This window comes from Pongo abelii, chromosome 9 (assembly GCF_028885655.2).
Source record: "Pongo abelii isolate AG06213 chromosome 9, NHGRI_mPonAbe1-v2.0_pri, whole genome shotgun sequence".
Taxonomy (NCBI): Eukaryota; Metazoa; Chordata; class Mammalia; order Primates; family Hominidae; genus Pongo; species Pongo abelii.
In genome coordinates this window covers 115,224,698-115,246,892 of record NC_071994.2, presented here as the reverse complement: position 1 = coordinate 115,246,892, position 22,195 = coordinate 115,224,698, and the positions used below count along the sequence as shown (strand labels likewise).

Sequence of the window (22,195 nt, the reverse complement as noted above, 5' to 3'; positions counted from 1 at the left end):
AATACAAAATATTAGCTGGGCATGGTGGCGGGTGCCTGTAATCCTAGTTACTCGGGAGGCTGAGGCAGGAGAATGACATGAATCTGGGAGGTGGAGCTTGCAGTGCTCCGAGATCACGCCACTGCACTCCAACCTGGGTGACAGAGTGCGACTCCGTCTCAAAAAAAAAAAAAACACCCAATTTTGTTTTCATGCTGTGGATGCAACAGACACCTAATTCTAATGAATAAAACTACTGATAGCTAATACATAAAAGCGTAGAAGACACTTTTATTATACAACATTTTATTTAAAAAAATTATTTTCATAGAATACATTTTCACATTAGAGATTCCCATTGTGCGAAAATAACAATTTATTACTTACAGTTTTATATTTGTGGACAGATTGTTTTAAAACAAGTAGAATACATTTGAGAATTAAATCTCAGTTTACAATTGGTAGCATTTTGATACGTCTACGGGGAAACTTGCCCTTAAATGGAACTTCTGTATATTCAGAAGCACTCCAAGCGTTTCTTCCTAGGATTTAGAAATTTATAATATGAGATATCAGCATTTCCTGATTTTAAAATTTCCCTAGTATATGTAACCATCAGTAGGTGGTATCTACTGACTAGAGAGGGAAGTTTTCGAAAATTAAACACTGTCTAATTTTCTGCAAAGTTTTTATTCATGAATTAACAGTATTTCCCTTTGTCCATTATTCCCAAGGCAAATATGGAAGTTTGATCATATACTAATCGTAATAAAGCTGGATTCTCTTTAAGAGATTAATAAATTAAAAGGCAAAAGCTGATATATCATGTTTAGTTATACTGTGAGTCTTATAAGAAGCTGGGAGGCAACCCCATTAACTCACGAGAATACAGAACTCAGTCTCACATCTTAGATATAATTCCTCTCAAACCTTTTCCTCAAAGATTAAATTCTGAAAATAATCTTGTGATTAAGAGAAGAAGGCTGTCCACCAATGGACTTATCTGTTATTTCTTCCTTATTGTGAGCTTAATGGCATGACAAAGCAGAGGCAAAGAGGCATACATCAGTTCTTCAAAGTATGAAGTCAGAAAGGTCAGAGCTTCCACAGCATGGCAACAGCTTTGCAGATGCCCACATCGTGATAGTTGAAATAGCAAAGCCCAGCAAAGGTTAAAGCTGAAAGTGCCAAAAGCCCTGCCTTGGCAGCTTTCTGCGAGGCATCCCCATGAACATAGTCAGTAACAACTTGTCCAAGGCCCCTAAAGAAAAAGAAAAAATCATAACATCAATGAAAAACCACAGTGAAATTAGAAGACTATACAGATAACTTGGCTGCAAAAAAACGATCTGTCAAGTTCAAATGCAATGTCTCCATTTGCCACTCCACTGTCACTGTTTGCTTCTTTAGGGGATTCTGTATAGCCTTTTGCGTGTGTATGTCAGTAAGTCTATTTCTAGTGACTTTTTTTTAGAGACAAAGTCTTATTCTGTTGCCCATGCTGGAGTGCAGTGGCCTGATCATAGCTCACTACAGCCTCGAACTCCTGAGCTCAAGTGATCCTCCTGCCTCAGCCTCCCAAGTAGCCGGGACTACAGGAGCATGCCTCCATGCCTGGCTAATTGTTTTTTATTTCTTTTTATTTATTTATTTTTTTTTTTGAGACAGAGTCTCGCTCTTTTGCCCAGGCTGGAGTGCAGTGGCACGATCTCAGCTCACTACAACCTCCGCCTCCCGGGTTCAAGTGATTCTCCTGCCTCAGCCTCCCAAGTAGCTGCGGCTACAGGTGCCCGCCACCACATCCAGCTAATTTTTGTATTTTTAGTAGAGACAGGGTTTCACCATATTGGCCAGGCTGGTCTTGAACTCCTGACCTTGTGATCTGCCCGCCTCAGCCTCCCAAAGTGTTGGGATTACAGGTGTGAGCTACCACGCCTGGCCTGTTTTTTATTTCTTTAAAGATGCAGTCTCACTATGATGCCCAGGCTGGTCTTGAACTCTTGGCTGCAAGTGATCCTTTCGCCTCAATAACTAAAAATAACTAAAACTCTACAGTATTTTTAATTAATTCAAAAAGAATTTATTAAGTAGATATCATGTGCCAGAATCTGCCATAAATGTTGGGAGTATAATAAGTGAGACAGCATCCCTGCCCTTATGGAATATACTAGTGAATGAGAAGGAAAAAGTAAATACATATGTACTGGGAAGAAACACTTTAGAAAGGAAGACATGAATGAGAACATCCAAACCAAAGTGGCGTCTCTAATGAATAGTAAGACTTGTGTGGCTGGAGCACAGGGGTGAAGCAGAGATCAGAGGAAGGCAGGGGTCGGTTGCATAGGGTCTTGAAGGGCATGATAAGGAATCTGAATTTTATATGAAATATGATAGGAAACCACTGATACGTTTTAAGCAGGGAGTGCCTGAGGTTAGGAGTGACTTAATTTTACTATTTTTATAACAGTTTTATTGAAATGTAAGTAAAATGCCATAAAAAAAATTCACCCTTTTTAGTATATAATCCAGTGGTTTTTAGTATATGGAGTTGTGCAATCATCATTATTTAATTCCAGAACATTCTCATTACCCCAAAAAGAAACCCTCTACCTATTAGCCCACTACCCAACTACAAATTTACTTTGTCTCTATGGATTTGCCTGTTCTAGACATTTCATATAAAAGAACCCATACACCGCTGGGCATGGTGGCTCACACCTGTAATCCCAGCACTTTGGGAGGGTGAGGCGGGCGGATCACCTGAGGTTGGGAATTCGAGACCAGCCTGACCAACAAGGAGAAACCCCGTCTCTACAAAAAATACAAAATTAGCCGGGCATGGTGGCACGTGCCTGTAATGCCAGCTACTCGGGAGGCTGAGGCAGGAGAATCGCTTGAACCCAAGAGGCGGAGGTTGCAGTAAGCTGAGATTGTGTCGAGCCGAGATCATGCTGAGCCAAATTGCACCACTGCACTCCAGCCTGAGCGACAAGAGCAAAACTCTGTCTCAAAAAAAAAAAAAAAAAAGCCATACAATATATGGCCTTTGTGTCAACTTAGCATAATGTTTTCAGTGTTCATCCATGTCATAGCATTTATCAATACATCATTCCTTTGTATGGCTGAATATTCTATTGTATGAATACACCATATTTTGTTTAGCTATTCATCTGCTGACAGACATTTGGATTGTTTCCACTCTTTGGCTATTATAAATAATGCCACTATGATCATTCCTGTACAAGTTTTTTGTGTGGACATGTTTTCAATTCTCTTGGGTATACACCTAAAAGTAGATTGCTGAGTCAGATGGTAACTCTAAGGTTAACTTTTTGTTGTAACTGCTTTTCCAAAGTGATTGAAAAGTTTTATATTCCCAGCAGAACCACGAGGGTTCCAATTTCTCCAAGTCGTCAGGAACACTTAAAACTGTCCATCTTTTATTACAGCCATCCTAATGGGGTGTCAGGTGGCATCTCATTGTGGTGTTGATTTGCATTTCTCTAATGACAAATGATGCTGAGCAATTTCTCATGTGCTTATTGGCCATTTGTATATCTACTTTGGAGGAATATATTTTTACGTTTTAAAAAGGTCACTATGGCTGTAGTGTGATGAATGAACAGAGTGGGTGGGGGAAAGAGCAACAACTGAACAGGAAACTAGTTAGAAGGCAACCGAAGTAGCCTAGGTGAGACTGTTGGCTTAACCTAGGCTGGTGACAGGGTGTAAAGTGACAATTCAGACTATTTTTTTTTCTAATAATGTCCATTTTCCTTTTTTTTTCTTCTTTTACTTTAAGTTCTGGGATACCTGTGCTGAACGTGCAGGTTTGTTACACAGGTATACATGTGCCATGGTGGTTTGCTGCACCTATCAACCCATCATCTAGGGTTTAAGCTCCGCATACATTAGGTATTTATCCTAATGCTCTCCCTCCCCTTCCCCCCAACCCCGATTCAGAGTTTTGTTTTTCTAAGACAGAGTCTCACTCTGTCACCCACGCTGGAGTGCAGTGGCATGATCTCGGCTCACTACAACCTCCGCCTCCTGGGTTCCAGCGATTCTTCTGCCTCAGTCTCCCAAGTAGCTGGGACTAAAGGTGCGTGCCACCACGCCCAGCTTAATTTTTGTATTATTAGTAGAGACAAGGTTTCACCATATTGGCCAGGCTGGTCTCAAACTTCTGACCTCATGATCTGCCCGCCTCGGCCTCCCAAAGTGCTAGGATTACAGGCGTGAGACCACGCCTGGCCGATTCAGACTATTTTTTAAAGAAAGAACAGAACTGACGGAATAAGTGGGGTAAGAACAAAAAGAAATATCTAGAATGACTCCTAAGAATTTTAGTTTGAACATAGCTTTAACTGAGAAGGGGGTTTTAAAGGAGAAATCAAGGGAGATTTGGGGGGAAAAAAGAGTGATTTGGCCAATGTTAGATCTGGGATAACTATCAGACATCCAAGTGGATGTCAATTAGACAATCAGATAAACAAGTCTGCAGCTCAGAAAAACAGGTCAGATCTGAGCTCACCTAAAAAAGGGTACAGATGGAGAAATTAAGAAGGCCATGACTCAGCCCTGGAGATTTTGTCATCTCAAGGTCAGACAAGAGGAGAAGGATCTGGCAGAGGAGACTTCTATGCATCTGGAAAGCCATAGAAAAGTGACTTACAGGGAGAATTGTTAATTAAGTTGAAGGCTGCTGAGACTTCAAGGAAGTGGAGGGTAGAGAATAGACAACCGGATTTGGAAAGATGAAGGCCTTCAGTGCCCTTGGTAAGAATAACCTAAGTTATATAGTTGGGATAAGACCCCAATTAATACAGGCTAAAAGAGACTCAGTGTTGAGGAAGTGGAGCACATTATAGACAGCTCCTTCAAGAGGGATGATATGTTAGAGAAATATTACTTACCGTACTTGTGATCTAATATTTCATATGCAACTGGAATCTTTTATTTGGAAAGATCTATGTGGTTAAAAAACAACATCAACAACAACTCATTCTCCTAACCAGTCCTACAAAACCAGATAATTAAAAGCCCTTTAGGCTGGGCACAGTGGTTCACACCTATAATCCCAGCACTTTGGGAGGCCAAGGTGGGAGGATCACTTGAGGTCAGGGGTCCAAGACCAGCCTGGCCAACATGGTGAAACCCCGTCTCGATTTAAAATACAAAACTGAGCCAAGCGTGCTGGCGCATGCCTGTAATCCCAGCTACTTGGGAGGCTGAGGCATGAGAATTGCTTGAACCCAGGAGGCAGAGGTTGCAGTGAACCAAGATCGCGCCACTGCACTCCATCCAGCCTGGGCGAGAGTTAGACTCCGTCCCAAAAAAAAAAGAAAAAAAAATCTTTAACACTAGCTAGAAAATGATTCTGACAAGTCACTTAACCTCCCTGGGTCTTAGTTTCCAAATTTGTAAAATAAAAGAGTTGGTTAAGATACTCTTCAAAGTACTTCCAGTTTCAACAATCCGAAAGTGCCTCCCTACTCCCCACAATGACAACATATTGTCCCTGCAAAACTTAAAACGAACAACTCAAGGAACCCAACCTGTCATTTACCCTCATTTTAGAAGGTTCATTAACGTACAAAGTCATATAAACTATACCAGATAAAATAAACAAAAGCTGGGCCGGACATGGTGGCCCACGCCTGTAATCCTACCACTTTAGGAGGCTGAAGCGGGCAGATCACCTGAGGTCAGGAGTTCCAGACCAGCCTGGCCAACATGGCAAAACCCCGTCTCTACTAAAAATACAAAAAAATTAGCTGGATGTGGTGGTGCGCGCCTGTAATCCCAGCTACTTGGGAGGCTGAGGCAGGGAAAATCGCTTGAATCTGGGAGGCAGAGGTCGTGGTGAGCTGAGATCACACCATTGCACTCCAGCCTGGGCAACAGAGCAAGACTCTGTCTCAAAAAATAAATAAATAAATAAATAGACAAACAAACAAACAAACAGATGCTGGATACTCATTCATTCAGCAAGTATTTACTGAGTGCTATACGTCACATACCAGAGAGTAGTTCTAGGCTCTAGAGGCACAACAGCAAACAAATACAGTAAAAATAACAAAATAATCCACCCATATACATCTCTTTTTTTTTTTTAAGAGGCAAGAATAAACTATACTATTTAGGGATATACATTTGGGTGATAAAATGCAAGGAAGCAATTACTATATAAAATAATAAACAGATAATGTAGTATATTAGAAGGCAGTAAGTGCTATTGAGAAAAATAAAACAAGCAAGAGAGACAAGGAATGGCAGGACAGAAACTGCAATTTTGAATAAGTGGTTAGGGAAGGCTTTGTTGAGAGAATGGCATTCAAGACCTGAAGGAGATGAAGAAACAAGCCAAGTGTATAGCTAGAAAAAGAGTTTCAGGCAGAAGCAGTAAGAGAAGCCCTGAGACCTGGAATGTCCCTGGCATGTTCAAGGAATCTCAAGGAAGGCAGTGTGAGTGAGAGAGAGAGCAGCTAAAAATGAGGGAAGAAACAGGTGGTTCAATCATGTACAGTCTACAGACAACCCTAAGAATTCTGACTTTGAGTAACATGAAGAGACAAAATAGGGTTTTGAGAAGGGGAATGTCTTATTCTAATTAACATTTTAACAAGATCACTGGGTCTGCTGTGTTGGGAATGGACCCAAATGGGGACCAGCTAGGAGACTACTACTAGAGTCAAGGATAATGACCAAGTTTGGAGCTTACCAGGTTTAGATTTGAACAAAGAGAAAACTGGAAATGCCATTAGTTCAGACGGGGCAAGAGTGCAGGAGGAACAGATTAGGGGAGATCAGAAACTCAGTTTGACAGGCTACATTCAAAATGCTATTAGACACGGAAATCGAATTGAAAGACATTGAATAGGCAGGCGGATATATAAATCTAGGCATATACATATTTTATATATATTTTAAAGTTTTCAACAAATTTAGGGCATTTCAATCAACTTCTCCCTCATATATAATACATAAGACAAGCTCACAGCAAACAAACTGAGCAGACAACTATATTTGGAATTGCTATACTTGCCAGTGACCATGAAGAGTGAGGGTTGCAGCCAGGGAATAGTCCATCGCAGAGCAAGGATTCAAATAAGCAGCCGGAAGCAGACCCAGGAGCAAAACACTGACAACCCTCTCGCTAGTCCAGTGGAGAGATGCAGCCTTGGAGCCAGCTACAAAAAGGACCAGATTCATAAAAGTCGATGTGAGAAACACACATCTTTCATGTTCAACATATGCCACACAGTAACCCAAACTGACAGGCAGTGTACATATAGGATATAACTCTGAGTACAAAGGAAGTAAAATATCAAAATAGTAGTTGAGAGAGAAGGTATCTCTGTTTTTTGAAGTCTTTATCTCTGTTTTTTGAAGTCTTTTAGCACAAGGGTATCTCAATGCCTACATATTGATTAGAAGACAGATCCAAGAAGATGGATAAAATACAGAATTGCTGTATTGCTACAGAATTAAGCCAGTCTTGGTTCAGTGAAGTGAACAGATACCTTATGAATGTAAGTTAGTGGGCTGGACGTGGTGGCTCACGCCTGCAATCCCAGCACTTTGGGAGGCTGAGGTGGGCAGATCAGCTGAGGTCAGCTGAGGTCAGGAGTTTGAGGAGGTCAGGAGTTTGAGACCAGCCCGGCCAACACGGTGAAACCTGTCTCTACTAAAAGTACAAAACTTAGCTGGGCGTGGTGGTGGGCGCCTGTAATCCCAGCTACTCGGGAGGCGGCGGCAGGAGAATTGCTTGAACTCAGAAGGTGGAGGTTGCAGTGCGCCAAGACTGCGCGACTGCACTCCAGCCTGCACAACAGAGCAAGACTCTGTCTCCAAAAAAAAAAGAAAACAAAAGAAAAAAATTTTTAAAGACTTAGGCTAGAAGGTCTTCTATGATTATAAATGGCATCATTCAACCATAATGGCACTGTCTGCCCAAAGGTGTAAACTAGGTCTTCATTTGACAAAGTTGGACACAAGAGCCCCCTACAGGTAGGAAGTCCTGCTAAAGGCATGACCATTAGTGAAGGTAAAGATGGCTAGAGCCCAGAAAGCAGCAGCGATGGAGAGAACATACAATGGTGGCCCGGTGACAAGTGTATGTGCTGCACTCCACACCATTCTGGGATAGGTCGGTCCTGAAGAAATGCTGAGATATGAGCAGGTCTGACCACTGGGGTTCGCAGCAACAGAGCTGAGGAAAGAATCATTAGGATGATCATAAGAACCTCTCCTTTAACAGGACTGACAAACTTTCTAAACGACCATAGGTAAGCTACTTAACAATAAATAGGGGATATCATCTTATTTGTAAAATGAAGATAGCATCTATTTCACTGGGGTTACTTTGAAGTTAAGACTAGGGAACATCTGCATGTTCCCTACTTTATTTAATGACACCTCAGGCATTCTTTAACCTAACTCAGTAACCTGGAAATCATGAGACTTTTCCCCTAAATTCAATCGCCAAATCCTATTGGCATATCTCTTTAACAGTTCTTGAGACAATCTTCTTTTCTTTGTGCTACTTTCCTAGTTCAGGACCTCATCTTGCCCGGACTACTATGACAGTGTTTTCCTCATCAGAATGAAAGCTCTTTGAGGGCGGGAACTATGTTTTCTTCACATTTGTATCCTAGCATTACTACAGTGCCTGAGGTAACACAAATGCCCAGGTTAAATGATTTTCGAACTGATCCCCCCTCCACTCCCACACCCAAACACACCAACTCCAGAAGAAATGGGCAAGCTCCTAACCCTCTTTCCCGACTCAGGGTGGGAGCGAGTGGGGAGCATTCTAGGGACAGTGAACGGGGAGAAAACAGAACTGCTATGCGGATTAGCCTCATTAGGACTGCAACTTCCAGAGGGAGCTCTCTTTCTGATTATTCCGTCAACTCGTCAGCTCACAGCAAGTGAAATATACGTTTGGGTAAACATCTGGACCCCTAGACTACAGTGGCCATTGCTGTGATTTCGGTATTTTCTTCTCCTCAAGACATCTCCCACCCGGCAGATGAGTCCTCACTTCCATCCCCTTCCCTGGCTGGAGGCTGCGCTAAGCACCTCAGGGCGCGAAGACCCCTCACCTCGGCCTCCTTGGGCACCGCAAACGGCACTCAGCCTCCAGAGAACCGCCATCTCGTTCCTGAGGGCTCAAGGTCATCCACCAACCCGGAAGCACTTACGCGACAATTCCCACCACGACGACGAAACAAAACAGGGAGGAGGGAAATGCTGAGTGAACCGGAAGTCGAGAGGCGGTGCACACCCGTCGCGCATGCGCAAACACGGTTGTCGGAAGGTGGCGAGCCTGAGGCGAACAATGGCGGAGCTGGGTGAAGCGGATGAAGCGGAGTTGCAGCGCCTGGTAGCCGCCGAGCAGCAGAAGGCGCAGTTTACTGCACAGGTGCGGGGACGGGGAGGGTAAAGGGAAAGGAAGTTTCACCTTCCTTGGTGGTCCTGGGCACGCTCGGAGGTCTGTACACTGGCGGCTCACTGGTGCTCGATCCCGGCTGCATCCCATTCCCCTCACGAAAGACAAGTCATGGCTCTCCTGTCCCTGGTGACCGGTAGTGCTCAGGTGCCGGATATGTAAGCGTAGCGTGGAGAAAAGAAAAGGTGTAAAGCAGGGAAGATTTGGGCGACGCAAGGGTACGGGAGCCTAGTTAGCCGGCGACATGACTGGGCTGGCATTCGAAAGATGTGGGTTCTCATCCTCCCTCTACTCCTTGCAGGCCACGTGCCCGTAGAAAAGATACTCATCCACTGTGGGTTTTGGTTTCGCCTTCACCTCACTGCCTCACTGGATTGTGAGGATCATATGCGACAATGTATTTGAAAACGACTAGAACATTATCGGAGGAAGGTGGACTCTGAAGTAGTCGCTGTAGACTATGGATTTAGAACAAGGGTTTGGAGCCCTTCGGACATGGTTCTAACGCGGCCTGACTTCTTGCTGGCTACATGACCTTGGACTACATAATCACGCCTCTTAAATGGGAGGTGATGACAGCTATCCTTGAGGACCTTAGAGAGAACTGATTTCTTAGCACCCAGCCCCACAAATAGTAAGCTCTTGGTAAAATGGTTATTTTTTTCCTTTTGGATGGGAGGAAGAGGGTGCTGGGATGACCAGCAAGAACCCTGGCTAGAAATCTTTGGGCCCTGAACATTCTAATGAAAGTGCACATAATTTCTGTGCCTGTATGTGCATTTTTCTGGGGAGTGGATCCATAACCCCCAAAAGGTTAATGGAACAATTACCTTGTCTAGGGGATAGGTTTGGAATAAAATGAGTGCAATAGTTTGGGGAAATTAATTGGTTCCCTAGTTTGTTCACACTGGTGCTAGCTACTTTGGGGAATATAAAAGGTTATTAGTCCTATGTGAGAATGTACAATCTGTAGGGACGAGGATCTGGATCAATATTGGTGACTAATTAGGAAATGAAGAAAGAGAAGAGCCCAAAGTGACTCCGTGGTTGATTTCAAGAATGGTTTTTTCAGGTGTCAAAAAGTGAGAAGTTAATAAACAAGAGTTAGGCCTATCTGCAGACCCCAATGGTTATTGTTTTTCTTTCCTTTTAGGTGCATCACTTCATGGAGTTATGTTGGGATAAATGTGTGGAGAAGCCAGGGAATCGCCTAGACTCTCGCACTGAAAATTGTCTCTCCAGCTGTGTAGACCGCTTCATTGACACCACTCTTGCCATCACCAGTCGGTTTGCCCAGATTGTACAGAAAGGAGGGCAGTAGGCCATCCCCCAGGAGAATGACAGAAGCAAAGGACTTGTTATTAAGCAGACTTAAGGGCCAGTGGGGGAAGGCTGTCAACCCACTGTCAGATCAGCATCAGGCTGTTATCAAGTCTGTTGGTGCTAAAAAGTAAAAGATGAAATGTTCAAAGAGTGAAATTTATTTATTTGGAATTCAGAAATTCCAGGTTGTATGACATCAGTTACTCAATAAGTGTGAATTCTCCAACTCTTCTTTTAATCCCATTTTAGAATTTAATATAGAGATCTCTGATTGGCAGGAACACTAGAAATAAATGTTCCATGGCCAGTAGTGCAAATGGGGGATTGTAGGTTTCGAAAAACCACCCTAAGCCGTATTAAGGGGGTTGGAAAAACCATCAAAGCCTAAGGCATAGAAGAAAATATGGGGTTAAGAAAGATGAAGAACAAAAAACAGCTTTATTGCTTATACATGACCAAGAAAAGGAAAACATGGCAAAAAAAAAAAAAAAAAAGGCAAGATGTGTATTCCTTGTGAAAGAACAAGCCTGCTAACTTGGGAGGAAGGGAAGGTCAGGACCCAAATAGAGCCAATTTCCTGGAGATGGCCTGTTCTACTGGCACATTTTCCTGAGTCTGTGCTTAAAACCTTTCAGGTACTTTCAGGGCACAGAAACAATGCATGCTAAAAAATATATGGCCAAAGCTCCTTCCAACAAAGATTTAACTTGCTCCAGGAACAAAATAATTGCTTTAGGTTAAGAGGTAGTAATTAGAGACTATTCCTCTCCCTTTAGGCCCCCACTAATCCCAAAAATGAAAATACACACCATGGAACACTGACAATTGAGTACCAAAGTATTAAAATTTCAAATAAATATCCCAAAAGGTAGCACCTGCTCATAGTTAAGGGATAGGGCACCTCTGTCCAACCATGTATTTTAAGACCAAGCACTTTATTAGAAATCTGTCCCGTAAAGAGAACAAATTTAGCAGTTAGAACTAAAAATACCAACTCATGGAATGTCATCATAGTTGTATCTACTGCTGGTGTCATACTGTCATGCTACTGTGAAGTAATTCCGTATTACACATCAGGAAAGTAAGGCCAGGAAGGTGAACTTACCTGCTCTGGGCCTCCTCATAACCAATCAGTGGCAGAACCAAGACCAAAAGTCTGAGTTTTCAAGCTTTTTACTCAGCCCATTAAGTGACAACCAGGAAAAAATAATATGTCACTTGATCTTTCTTCCCATAGTGAAAAAATGCACTTGTGTTCTGCCAGCCTTCTTTCAGTGATATTTTGGTTTCTTAAGAATTAACATACTAAGGATCACAGTATAGCAAAGGGAAATAATGTGGTCTCTGCTTGGTGCTTTAATCCAAAGGCAGACTGGGAAGAAGTGGATATGTCCCTGAGAAGCCTGTTTCATTTTGGAAATAATTCAACTTAGTTTCAGAGAAAACCTAAACTTCATTAACAGATTTAGAAATGAACAAGACAACATTTAAATGGCAGTTGCTGCCCTGAATCCAGAGTACCATTAAACAACATGATTATTTCCTAATTCTTCCCCATTTGGTACAGAATTATCTATGACAACTGAAGAAATAATTTGAACACAAGTCCATTTAGGCAAATATACAGCAATGGAACTAAAAAACCATTTAATATCCAATTACCATGTTTAGGCGTATACTTAGCTGTAGGCCCCGTCCAGCAGGGAAATTTGCAGAAACTCTAGTCCCTTCTAATAAGTTGTCTATGGATGTTATCATGAAGGGAAAAGGTTTGTTCTTAGGCCCATGTCCTGATTAAGTAAACCGGACCACACCTGTGGGGTCAAAATATAGAAGGATCAAAGCACCAAGGCTAAAGACAAGTCAGTTGTGACACCTGCTATATAAACAGAGAGCAATATAGTGTTGCCTTGTCATACCATCCTACATGGCATTAGTTCCAATCCACCTCTTGATCCCAGCCCTTGACTTCCCCAAATTCAATATTCCGATTGGTGTACCCAGGTCACTATTGGATCCAGCTTTCTGGGTCCTTTAATTTGCTGTATATGCACTCTACACTAAACATAATTAATTGCAAAAAAATAATCTCTTCAAGAAACCTTCATAACAAAATACCAGATTCCCTTTTAACAAGAAAAGGGGATCAAGCTTAACACCAAAATAGAAGACAAGAAGTCTGTCAGAACATACAGATGGCACAAGATAGCTCTGACCTCAGGCCCCGTGCTGAACAAGAGTCACTGGAAAAACCACAAGGAGTAAGAACTGTAAATATCCACAGTCATGTGGAAAACAATAGTATTTCCCATTTAGTCATCCTCTGAGCTCTCAGCAGACCTTTCATCTGTAGCTACTTTCCAATTTGTGCGTTTGTTTGTCCTCTCCTGTATTTCATTGTTGGCTACAGAGGTATGGACTTTTTTCTCTCTCTTTTTCCTTTTGGTTTTCTTAGTGTCTCTTTCCTCACTTTCCTCAGAACTGCTGGATGCTGAATCATCTGAATGTGAAGTGTTACTTTCTGCCTCTAAGAATAAAGCAGGTTTTTTGAGAGACTTTTTCCTGGATTTTTTCTTGCGCTTATGTGGTTGTTTCCTTTTCCTTGTACCAGAAGCCCCAGTTTCTTCTGAGAACTCACTCGAGGAATCTGCTGTTATATCTGTAGCTTCCTTTTTGCTTTTCTTCTGTTTTTTGTGTGACCTTTTTTTCTGCTTTTTTTTGTGGGATTTCTTTGACTTCTTGTGTTTGCGGGATTCATGGGTAGATGACTTTACCTGGGGAGATGTTTTCTTCCCGTTGGTAATATCTTGCTGATCACTACTAATAAAAAAGTAAAAAATAGAAGCTTTTATGTAAAAAAAAAGCATATTATTTTACTATTATGCATTCTAGATAAAAAAATTGAGGTTAACATCTGAATTTTAAATAAGCACTTTAACATATACTTTAACACTTTAATATTCTCATTGAGTTGTTTCCTCATCTTTAAAATGAAGATAAAAATTCTAAGCTGCCATGCTGAGTTACTGTATGGAATACTATATATAAAAACCAAAATGCTTACAGACATGCCAAACATCAACCAGAGAATGGGAAAACAGGGATCACCTCCTAACTAAATCACCTATTGTTTCTTTAGCTACATTTTTTTTGGCAAGTATATTCTTTGTAAAAGTTAGGAAATCAATTTATAATACAGATTTTGTACCATCTTAGTTTCTTTCAGTAAGTCTATTTTCCTTACCTGTCTGTTTCAAATTCTTCAGGGTATAACTCTTTATAACCACTGTGACCCCATCTGTAATATGACACATCACATGTATTGTTAAAGCAATGCATACATTTTTGGAAATTAAAGCAACATTAGAAAGACTTTGGAGTACATGCATACACAAACATAAACACAAATAGAGATATGGTAGAACCAAGCCCCCATTATAGCTCAGTAACAGCTACATTTCCTGTACTGTACACTATTACTTCAGACATACATGATCATTTTGTCGATTTGTAAGAGAACTTGCCATTGCTTTCCTTAAGAAACACTAACGAACTCTTACACTCTGCTCTTTAGCTGTGAAGCACTTTTCCAAAAACACTTCATAATATCATGCTGTCTACATGGGGACAATTTTTTTTTTTTTTTTGAGATGGAGTCTTACTCTGTTGCCCAGGCAGGAGTGCAGTGGCGTGATCTCAGCTCACTGCAACCTCCACTTCCCGATTTCAAGTGATTCTCCTGCCTCAGCCTCCCGAGTAGCTGGGACTACAGGCGTGTGCCACCATGCCTGGCTAATTTTTGTATTTTTAGTAGAGATGGGGTTTCATTATGTTGGCCAGGCTGGTCTCAAACTCCTGATCTTATGATCTGCCCGCTTTGGCCTCCCAAAGTGCTGGGATTACAAGCATGAGCCACCGCGCCGAGCCTTATTTTTTTATTTTTCTTTTTTTCTTGAGACAGAGTCTCACTCAGTTGCCAGGCTGGAGTGCAGTGGTGCAATCTCAGCTCAACTGCAACCTCCACCTCCTGGGTTCAAGCGATTCTCCTGCCTCAGCCTCCCGAGTAGCTGGGACTACAGGCGCATGCCACCACGCCCGGCTACTTTTTGTATTTTTAGTAGAGACAGGGTTTCACCATGTTGGCTAGGATGGTCTCAATCTCTTGACCTCGTGATCCGCCCGCCTCAGCCTCCCAAAGTACTGGGATTACAGGCATGAGCCACTGCACCTGGCCTGTTTTTTTAAAATAACAACTTTATGAAGTATAATTCACATATCATGGAATTGAAAGTGTAGTGCCTCCAGCCCAGGGCAATCACTAATCTACCTTCTGTCTCTATGGAACTGCCTACCACATAAATGGAATCATACAGTTATGTATGGACATAGTACATACATAGAATCATACAATATGTGGTCTTTTGTGACTTGGCTTCTTTCTTCTCACTTAGCATAATGTTTTCAAGGTTTATCCACGTTGTAACATGTATCTGTACTTCATTTCTTTTACTGCCAAGTAATATTCCATTGTATGGATATATCACATTTTGTTTACCCATTCATCAGTTGACAGACATTTGGATTACTTGGCCATTATTTTTTGGGGCCATTATTAATAATGCTGGTATGAACTTTTGTACACAAGTTTTTTGTGGGGACAATTAATTTTGATAAGTACATGTTCTCAGGCCAAACATTAATGCTCACAGGAATTAATCACAAACCTGTCTGGCATGTTTGCTTCATAATCATAGAACTTTTTGTTCCAGGATTTAGCTTTAAGAAAATCATCTTCCAGTGTCCCAGAAATTTCATTCTTTGGCCTCCAATAGTCTCTTTGACTTTCTTCATCAAAACCATCACTGCGCATCCGGCTAAAAGAGAAAGCAGAAGAACTTTTAGATGTAAAAACAATCTGTGAGTTTACTTTATGGAACATCATGCACAAAACTCATGGAACAAGCTGAGGGGGGAGGAAACAACATGATACTGTTTAAAAAAAAAAGGTAAAGACATTATCTGCTCCTCTCCATACATCTGTAAAGTCCAGTGGAAGAAATCTGACCAGGCCTAGTGCAGTGGCTCATGCCTGTAATCCCAGCACTTTGATTATCTGTTCCTCTCTGTACATTTGTAAAGTCCAGTGGAAAAAAATCTGACCAGGCCAGGTGTAGTGGCTCATGCCTGTAATCCCAGCACTTTGGGAGGCTGGGGCGAGTGGATCACTTGAGGTCAGGAGTTCAAGACCAGCCTGGGGGACATGGTGAAACCCTGTCTCTGCTAAAAATACAAAAAAAGTAGTCAGGTGTGGTGGCACACGCCTATAGTCCCAGCTACTTGGGAGGCTTAGGCAGGAAAACTGCCTGAACCCGGGGAGGCACAGGTTGCAGTGAGCCCAGATCATGCTATTGTACTCCAGCCTGGGCAACAGAGTGAGACTCCGTCTCAGGAAAAAAAAAAAGAAAAAAAGAAAAAAATTAGTACCCATCCTATTGCAAAGCATAGAGAGATGAAATCAACTCTGGACTGTGTCATGTGATAGTTCACTCGCTGATTCTCAACTAGGAGGGCATGCAAAGAGGGAAGCAGAACATAATCATAGCTAGGGACACTTCAAACTACCCTAGAGATTCTGAAATACACTTCCCTCTGTGCAAACCAGCAACTTACTATAGAGAGGTCCCAATAACAGTGGGAACAAGGTCTAACCCATGGGAATACTGGAGTAGGAAAAAAGTTGAGAACCACTGATCCAGCTTCTGTTTACCATTTCTACTAACTAGCCAGTAAGCTGCTAACCAGTTATCAAAAATTTTTAAGGGGCCAGGCCCAGTGGCTCACACCTGTAATCCCAGCACTTTGGGAGGCCAAGGTGGGTGGATCACTTTGAGCTCAGGAGTTCGAGACCAGCCTGGCCAACATGGTGAAACCCTGTCTCTACTAAAAATACAAAAATTAGCCGGGCGTGGTGGCAGGTGCCTGTAATCCCAGCTGATTGGGAGGCTGAGGCAGAAGAACTGCCTGAATCCAGGAGGCGAAGGTTGCAGTGAGCCAAGACCACACCATTGCACTCCAGCCTGGGTAACAAAAGTGAAACTCCGTCTCAAAAAAAAAAAAAAAAAAAAAAAGAAAAAAAATTGTAAGGGCCTCCTATGTACCAGGCACTGGTCTAGCTGGCAGGAATATAGCAGCAAATGAGAAAATCACAAGCCCTGCTCCTAAAGAGTTTAAGTATTTCTTATATATGTAGCTCTTACACTCACAAGCATGTAAGGATGTTCCCAATTATTCAAGCATTCCTAGGCCTCTCCACAAGGAAGACAACTAAGCCTGCATAATCCTTCATATTTACACTCAAGCTATTAAGGTAATGTGAAAAGGCTGTTGATCTGGTGAAGAGGGTGAATAGACAGGGTGAAGAAAAGTCTGAGGCCAGGCAAGTGGCTCATGCTTATAATCCCAGCACTGGGAGGTTGAGGTGGGAGGACTGCATAAGCCCAGGATTCTATACCACCCCGGGGAACACAGCAAGACACCACCTCTACAAAACAAAAAAAAAATAGCTAAGCATAGTGGCATGCACCTGCAGTTCCAGCTACAAAAAGAAAAGCCTAAAAGAATGAAAGATTAATAGAAAATGGAATGACTGATCAGCTTAGTGACCACAAGATTCCAGTAGAAAATCTTCAGTTAAAAGCTATCAGGTAAGGTTAGAATCCACAGAACCCTACACATTCATAACTGTTCAGGTAGAATTTTTTAACTCTCCATTGTAAATAAGTACAAAGAGTGGGGCCATATGCATCACAGCCATTATCTTTATGCCTGGGTCTAGATTTACGAAAGAGGGAAGGCTTAAGGACTCACAGAACTGAATTTATCCTTAATATACCAAAGTATTTTTAAACAAAAGTTGATGATTCTGAAAAAGATGAGAATTATTTCAGTTCTCAGAGCTGCAACTTCACCTTGAACTGCTGGGTAGCATTTTCCTTTTGGTCCCCCGGTAAGCATCTTCCATCTGTTTTTCCAGTTCTCTTATTTTCCACATATCTGATTCCTCCTGAATCTAGAATTTTTAAAAAGGAAATAAAAATAAGTTACTAAAAATAATTTTACATTACAGAAAAGTAACTAATTGGCCAGGCGCAGTGGCTCACACCTGTAATCCCAGCACTTTGGGAGGCCAAAGCAGGCAGATCATGAGGTCAAGAGTTTGACACCAGCCTAACCAAAATGGTGAAACCCCGTCTCTAATAAAAATACAAAAATTAGCCAGGCGTGGTAGCATGCACCTGTAATCCCAGCTACTCAGGAGGCTGAGGCAGGAGAATCGCTTGAACCCTGGAGACGGAGGTTGCAGTGAGCCAAGATTGCGCCACTACACTCCAGCCTGGGCAATGGAGTGACACTCCGTGTCAAAAAAAAAAAAAAAAAAAAAAGCAACTAGCTGAAAATACAATCTGACACTAATTATTGGACTACAGACTGGGCTATGATCAGGAACCTGGAAAACAAATTGGTTTCTCTAGAAAGTAGCTGAACAGTCCAATCCAGTAAATCTCAAATATGTGGAATTCTTCCCCAATAGAATTTTTAAACCCCTGCATAGACAAACATCACCTTACCAATTTTGCAATTATGCTGCGATTAGAAAATGATAATGCCACATTTCCAAAATGCAATGTAATTTTAATTATATCATCTCAATTGAACCTTAAGCAATCTCATGAGGAAAATAAAGCAGCTACCATTATTACATTTTACTGTAAAGAAACAAAAGCTCAGAGATTTTAACAAAGTCAAAAAACTAGTAAGGACAGGTCTTTAAACTCCCTAAGCTAAATCTCTTCTGGTAACGTTATAATTTTTGTCAAAAATAAAATAAAATAAAATAATCAGTATGGCTGCTAGAGAATTTCTTGAAAAGCAGAATGTGATTACCCAAACAACAAGAACACATTTTATTTCTTTTTTTTTTTTTTTTTTTTTGCTTTAACTTGTCACTTTTATTTATTTATTTTTTTTTTCTTTTATTATTATTATTATACTTTAGGTTTTATGGTACATGTGCGCAATGTGCAGGTAAGTTACATATGTATACATGTGCCATGCTGGTGCGCTGCACCCACCAACTCGTCATCTAGCATTAGGTATATCTCCCAATGCTATCCCTCCCCCCTCCCCCCACCCCACAACAGTCCCCAGAGTGTGATGTTCCCCTTCCTGTGTCCATGTGTTCTCATTGTTCAATTCCCACCTATGAGTGAGAATATGCGGTGTTTGAAGAACACATTTTATTTCTAAGTCTTCCTGCATAATTTCATTAGATCTGTGCTAGATTTATGTTTTTCTAGCTACCATTTTAAATCTAAGCTTACTACATAACTAGGGGCAGGTTAACATAATTGCATAGGCAGCTTAGGTAACAGTTTTACCCTCGCCCATAATTTTAAGAATCAGGTGATATGATAATAATAATATGATCAAACCAAAAGTAGTACAGTTTACTGAAGAAAACTAAACCAGGGGCCTTGGCCCTCTTTTCATTATATGTGCTCTCCTAGGTGACCTCATCTACTCTCATGACCTCTTATCATCAACTTATACATCAATAATCCCGAAACCTTTATGTCCAGCCCCAACTTTTCTCCTCTACTCCAAGTCTGAATTTTCAACTGTTTGGACACCTCACCATCAACATGTTGAAAACCAAACTAATTACCTTTCCTATCATAATTGTCCCCTTTTTTCTTTACCTCAATTAACAGAATTGTCATCATCTACCCAGTCACATAGGTGGTTACACAGTTGACCTTGAACAACAGGAATCTCAACTGTGCAGGTCCACTTATCCTCAGATTTTCTTCCACCTCTGCCACCTGTAAGATAGCAAAACAAGCCCCTCTTCTTCCTCCTCAGCCTACTCAATGTGATTTTCTTAATAAAATGTTCTTTTCTCTAGCTACTTTACTATAAGAATACAGTATATAATACATGTAACATAAAAAATATGTGTTAATCCACTGTTTATGGTATCACTATGGCTTTCAGTCAGTAGTAGGCTATTGGCACTTAAATTTTGAGGGAGTAAAAAGTTATACATGGATTTTCGACTATGCAGGGGGTTGATGTCCCTAGCCCCTGCATTGTTCAAGGGTCAACTAAATTAGATTCCATTCTTATCATTATAATCTAATTAGCCACCAACTTCTTTGGATTCTATCTCCTAAATTCCTCTTCTTCATTCCTGCTGTCACTAATTTCATGCCAACCCTCATCATCTTTCACCTGTAATACTGCAATTGCCTCCTAATTACTCTCCCTTCTGTATCTCCCCATCTGATTCATTCCCTACCCAGCTGACAAACCATCTTTCTAAAATATAACTATGATCATGCCACACCCTGTTTAAAAACATTTGATGGCTTCTTTATTGCCTAGAGGAAAAAGTCTCAGCTCCAAACATCACAATCCAACTCTAATTACCACTGAGGCCTTGTCTTCTGCCACTATCCCCTACCTTCCCTGCTTTCTGGATAAATTTCTTGCCATGCCCCAAGTGATTAATGCTCTTTCTCGCTGCCATATTAATGCATGATGCTCTCTATCCAGAATGATCTTTCATACCTGGTAAACGTATACCTATTCAAGAACCAGTTCAAAGATCAGCAGCTCAAATACCACTAATTCTGTAAAATCTTTTCTAATTCCCCAGAGTAGATTTTATTATTTCCTCCTTAGTGCTCCAAAGCACTTTGCAAATATCTCTGTTATACAGTACTTATCAAACTGTATTATAACTATCTATTTTATTCATCATTTTATTTCCTACTTTGTACGGAAGCTTCCAAAAACTAGATACAAGAATATTCTTTGTATCTCCCAGTTGTGCCAAAATAATGCTTGGCACACTGCTTGCCTTCAGTAAGCGTTGAGGAGTAACTAGGTTGTACCTCCCACCTTATTGTGAGCATCTGTGTGCCGGATGACATTCCTCAGGAGGACTTTCCCCAGTGGAATCCGGGACATTCTTCAATCTGAAATGAATCAACAACAAATAACGTTTAGTAATAATTTCTGTTATTACTTTATCTTTTCTTAAATTTTATAAAGAAGCATGAGGTACAGGAAGGATCACTGAACTAGAAGTCAGAGATCCTAAAGAATAATTTTCCCTTTACCATTAAAAGAGGGAAATGCCTAAACACACTAATGTGAGATGAAGAGATAATGTACATTAAAGTTCTTTGAAAATGCACAAGACTACATAAAATTAAGTGCTTTCATGAGCACCATTTTATTTACGCCTCATAATAACTATTTTTTATATGAGGCAAGTATCTCCATCTCTATTTTGTAGATGAAGTTCCCTTAAAGCTATAACGTCCCAAGCCACATAGTCCCAGGCAAATGATGTATGTCACTGTCTAGATTAAAAATCAAACCTCCAATCCCAATATAGTTTGCACTGAAGCAAATACGTAGATTTGAGAGTGTGAGGAACCACAGGTGTCAACAGTAACAGAAACTGATGACTCAAAACATCAAATGCAAAGATGTCCTAAATTTCTCCATTTGGGGGCATTTTATTTCCTACTTGGTACGGAAGCTTCCAAAAACTAGATGACAAGAATATTTTCGTGTGTAGCTAACAGGAGCTTTGTGCAACCACCCCAACGCTCACTCACCCCTTGATCCTGAGGAAATCAGGCATCTTGTTAGTGAGGCGAAGAACCACTCCATTACAAGATCTCCTCCGACCCAGGAAGCCAAGGAGTCAGGGCTCAAAGGCAGCTCTGCAGCTTCACCCGAGTCCTTCGTGAAAACGCAGCCTTCCCACTGGTTACTCTGCCCTCACCTGTGGCCCAGGCCACTGCCGCCTTTCCCCCAGCCCAGATCGACAGGCAGATCTCTCTCCCGGACTGAGGCCGGAGGCTGAGCCGGCGCGGAATTCGGACAGCCCAGTTGACCTGGGCATTCCCCGCTCACGCTCCTCTGGGACGAACCCCGGGGGTAAGTTTCACTCCCCAGAAAGGCTGGGGACGCTTTGGATGGCAACGGCCTTCGGTTGGGCCCCAGAAAGTATCTAGGGGGCCTGAAGCGGGGGTTAAGGTTTCGAAGTGGAAGACAGAGGAAATATCCCCATCTTTGTCACCGGGATCCCTGTTCCCCAGCGGCCTCGGAGCTCCCGGTAACCTTCCCTCCAAACGCCCTCCCCACACAAATACACACAAACACACCCATACCGTGCGCCGCAGCCTCGCGTGGCGGGGGGTAGGGGGGAAGAAGCGGGTTTGGGAGAAAAAGGAGCAGACTTCCTTTTCAGGCCGGAAGTCGTGCTCCTGAGAAATCGTCCCACCAACAGGCAGCCCAGAGACTCCCATAAGGGAGGGTTTTCAGGACACTCCAGAGGTTGACGGGTGCAGAAGGAAG

General features: G+C 41.8%; 3 protein-coding genes across 7 annotated transcripts; 1 reads left to right on the top strand and 2 right to left on the bottom strand.

The window, feature by feature from the left end:
* Positions 1–250: 250 nt before the first annotated feature.
* On the bottom strand, positions 251–9,226 carry SDHD (succinate dehydrogenase complex subunit D). Of its 2 annotated transcripts, NM_001131900.1 has the most exon segments (4): positions 251–1,240; positions 7,028–7,172; positions 8,078–8,194; positions 9,090–9,150. In NM_001131900.1, coding segments are annotated over 4 exon segments (480 nt in total). In that variant the 5' UTR covers positions 9,142–9,150; the 3' UTR covers positions 251–1,074.
* A 51-nt stretch (positions 9,227–9,277) lies between these two features.
* On the top strand, positions 9,278–10,907 carry TIMM8B (translocase of inner mitochondrial membrane 8 homolog B). Its single transcript, XM_002822468.5, has 2 exons — positions 9,278–9,409; positions 10,590–10,907. The coding sequence occupies exons 1-2, from the start codon at positions 9,281–9,283 to the stop codon at positions 10,755–10,757; spliced, it is 297 nt and encodes a 98-aa protein (XP_002822514.1). The 5' UTR covers positions 9,278–9,280; the 3' UTR covers positions 10,758–10,907.
* Positions 10,908–12,192: 1,285 nt separating this feature from the next.
* Positions 12,193–22,119, bottom strand: NKAPD1 (NKAP domain containing 1). 4 transcript variants are annotated; one of them, XM_002822466.5, is made up of 6 exons: positions 22,009–22,119; positions 20,723–20,799; positions 17,728–17,828; positions 15,484–15,633; positions 14,004–14,057; positions 12,193–13,579 (listed from the first exon to the last, which is right to left on the bottom strand). In XM_002822466.5, exons 2-6 carry the CDS (start codon positions 20,789–20,791, stop codon positions 13,072–13,074), a joined length of 882 nt encoding a protein of 293 aa, XP_002822512.1. In that variant the 5' UTR covers positions 20,792–20,799; positions 22,009–22,119; the 3' UTR covers positions 12,193–13,071. The 4 variants fall into 4 exon arrangements, with proteins under 4 accessions (XP_002822512.1, XP_024111246.1, XP_024111244.1 ...); XM_024255478.3 differs by having other exon boundaries at positions 12,193–13,576; positions 22,009–22,099; XM_024255476.3 differs by lacking the exon at positions 22,009–22,119 and adding an exon at positions 21,451–21,587.
* Positions 22,120–22,195: the final 76 nt, after the last annotated feature.

Coding starts and splice junctions, on each gene's coding strand:
- SDHD (XM_009247039.2), bottom strand. CDS start 9,141: ATGGCGGTTCTCTGGAGGCTGAGTGCCGTTTGCGGTGCCCAAGGAGGC. Junction 8,195..9,089: donor CGGTGCCCAAGGAGGCCGAG/GTGAGGGGTCTT, acceptor TTCTTTCCTCAG/CTCTGTTGCTGCGAACCCCA. Junction 1,241..8,077: donor CTTGTCACCGGGCCACCATT/GTATGTTCTCTC, acceptor CTTTTTCTTTAG/GGGCCTTGGACAAGTTGTTA.
- TIMM8B (XM_002822468.5), top strand. CDS start 9,281: ATGCGCAAACACGGTTGTCGGAAGGTGGCGAGCCTGAGGCGAACAATG. Junction 9,410..10,589: donor AGGCGCAGTTTACTGCACAG/GTGCGGGGACGG, acceptor CTTTCCTTTTAG/GTGCATCACTTCATGGAGTT.
- NKAPD1 (XM_002822466.5), bottom strand. CDS start 20,791: ATGTCCCGGATTCCACTGGGGAAAGTCCTCCTGAGGAATGTCATCCGG. Junction 17,829..20,722: donor ACACAGATGCTCACAATAAG/GTGGGAGGTACA, acceptor TAAAAATTCTAG/ATTCAGGAGGAATCAGATAT. Junction 13,580..14,003: donor GAAGAATTTGAAACAGACAG/GTAAGGAAAATA, acceptor CTTTTTTATTAG/TAGTGATCAGCAAGATATTA.